Below are 2,500 nucleotides of genomic sequence, written 5' to 3'. Positions count from 1 at the left end.
CTGAGGCTGGTGAGGATGATTAGCACCTGTCAACACTTATGGCCATCCGTCAAACTGACATTGGACATTTCCTTACAATTACACGACGTAATATCCCATCTTAATATGAGAAGGTTATCGCTGTAAAAAGAATGAAAGCAGGCAGAATTAGAGCTTTAGTTCAACAAGAAATAGCGTTTCTAAGCAAAGCCGCGCTGATCTACAGTATTTAGGTCTAAAAAACCACTTTGAAGACGGTTAGCTTTTACTTGCTTTGCTGGGTACTACTATGTCCATACTCTAAAAAAATCGATTTTCCAGGAGCTTGTCTCGTTAGTCTAGTGGATACTGGAAATGCAAGGAGAACCCATCGAATAGCAATGAGTGTTGACCCATTAGCACAAAGACAAAAGAACAATTTCATGACCGCCTTTTATGAATACGGTCTATTAACTGCTTTTCTCACAAAATCTAGGAGGTTTTGTAGGTTTACAGTTGAATTGCAGATGTGAAATAGAATTAGGAGAAGTTTACTTCTTCCTCAAAACTCAGCACGCAAGCAGTGGAATCAAATTCAAATTGATGTAAATGATCACATATTTACACACCTAATGTGACAATCTCCCACAGCAGAATACCATATGACCATCTGAAAGAAAAAGGATGAAACATTGGTGTCTGTAATGAACGATAACTATTAGAAATCATATGAACGCGAGGACATTTTGTGATTTATCGGCCCGAGTAATGTTGTGAAAGTTCTCAAAATTGCACGAGCCGTTCTATTCTCGTGTTTCCATAGCAACTCGAGCCCGTATTCCATTCTACAAACTATTCTTACAATTGTAAATTCACCAACAAAATCTTGCGTTTCTGATCGGTCAATGACGAATGCATAAATAGGATATAGTGTGCAAAAGTGATTATGTAGTGCAATACAGAAGTTGCTAATGAAGCAAGGCGATGGAGTGATTTTGTTGAGTATGTCCTGAGAAAAATTGTACGAACTTGCTCGAATTTCATGATTTATCGTCACTCGTGATGTTTTGAAAGTTTTCCAGCGCGGATCCACGATTTTTCTTAGGGGAGGGGAGGGGGTGCACCACTAAGGAATGGCGCAGCTGACTGGTCGCAGGTCTTCTCAGGGGGGAGGGGAGTGCCCACCCCCTGCACCCTCCCCCTAGTTGCGCCCCTGTTCTCAAATTACACTCGCCGTAATTTTGGGAACTTTCAAAACATAACCCGTGCCTATAAATCACGAAGTGCACTAGAGTTGACACGACTTCCCCTAACAATTTCAAAAATACTTACACGTCACTTAACGTTGTAGTAATGCCTTGAAATATCGATTCGATCGCCATCCAACGGAGAGGTAAATCTGCCTGTAAAGACATCGAAGGCGTGAAACAGCTGAAGTGTTAAGTCCAGCGCAATATACTAACCAGTATTGGAAGAGCTTACGCATTCTCCCTAGAGCAAATTCTGAACAACACAAAGAAAAAAACCCATGCATTTGGTAACCAAAGACCTCTTCCTAAGTATTTCATTTGAATCGTTGACCAAACAAACAAACGCTTACAGCATTATATGATCAAGCGATAGCATGAAGTCTTCCTTTCGAATATTCACTTCTTCTGTAACGACCAAATCAATGTCGTGAGGGAGTGTGGCCCAGAGGTTAGGACGCTTGCCTTGAGATCGGCAGTTCCCGGGCTCAAGACTCGTTCTGACCATAGGTAAGAATTTGTTCCAGGAAGTACCCGGTTCACCTTCTCGGCCACACTGGTTTGCATCTGACCAGTTGGGATTCTTAACAGTTGTTGTTGCTGTGTTCTGTTGTTTCGTTGATTGTGTTTCATTGGCTCTGATAAGTCCCTATGGGAAGTGGCTAATAGACCTTACTCACGATAGCCGCCATGTTGGATCTGCTGTTATCATGCTACACACTTTTGAGGGGGCAAACAACACAAGTTCGAGAGGTTGTAACGAACATCTTAGCCACACAGATGATTTGTTTCACGTTCATTGAATGTTTCTCACCTAAGTAGTAAAATAGAATGATTACACAAGTTTCTTCGATGTTTTTTTTAGTGAAAAATGAGCAGATAACGAAGTAGAAAGTCAAAATATCAAAGGCAATCAAAGGATATAAAATTATTATAAAAGGTACTTATTCTTAATTCTGAAATGTACTTTTAGCAATGTAATTTCAATATTTCGACGAGCCGATTTTCCGCAATTTGCCTTTTTTCCAATGTTTGTCCCCCAGCATAACACATGGCTAATTTGCATGACAATTTGAAAACCAACATGGCGGCTATCGTGAATAAGGCATTTTAGTGGTATACCGTACTTTTAGTCTACCGCAAATAACTATAGGTATACCGAACGTCATTAGGTAAACTGCCTAGGACTATGATGGCAATCCAATTTGCAATCCAATTTTTACCTCTCCCAACTTTAAATACTGCTTCTTTTCATAAATATCCCGGGCCAAACCAAAGTCTGCGATCTTGCACAC

General features: G+C 40.5%; 1 protein-coding gene across 2 annotated transcripts in view; it reads right to left on the bottom strand.

Moving 5' to 3' along the window:
* Positions 1-2,500, bottom strand: part of LOC138030228 (tyrosine kinase receptor Cad96Ca-like) — a 27,732-nt gene that overhangs the window by 5,217 nt on the left and 20,015 nt on the right. For both annotated transcript variants that reach the window (XM_068878118.1, XM_068878117.1), the window contains exons 11-13: positions 2,429-2,500; positions 1,291-1,361; positions 588-628 (exon numbers count right to left, since the gene is read on the bottom strand). The exon at positions 2,429-2,500 is cut by the window's right edge and continues 51 nt beyond it. In XM_068878118.1, coding sequence (XP_068734219.1) covers positions 588-628; positions 1,291-1,361; positions 2,429-2,500 — 184 coding nt within the window. The remainder of the gene's footprint in view (positions 1-587; positions 629-1,290; positions 1,362-2,428) is intronic.

This window comes from Montipora capricornis, chromosome 13, assembly GCF_036669925.1.
Source record: "Montipora capricornis isolate CH-2021 chromosome 13, ASM3666992v2, whole genome shotgun sequence".
Classification (NCBI taxonomy): Eukaryota; Metazoa; Cnidaria; class Anthozoa; order Scleractinia; family Acroporidae; genus Montipora; species Montipora capricornis.
Note: the sequence above shows the minus strand (reverse complement) of the source record. Positions and strands in the feature narration are given on the sequence as shown.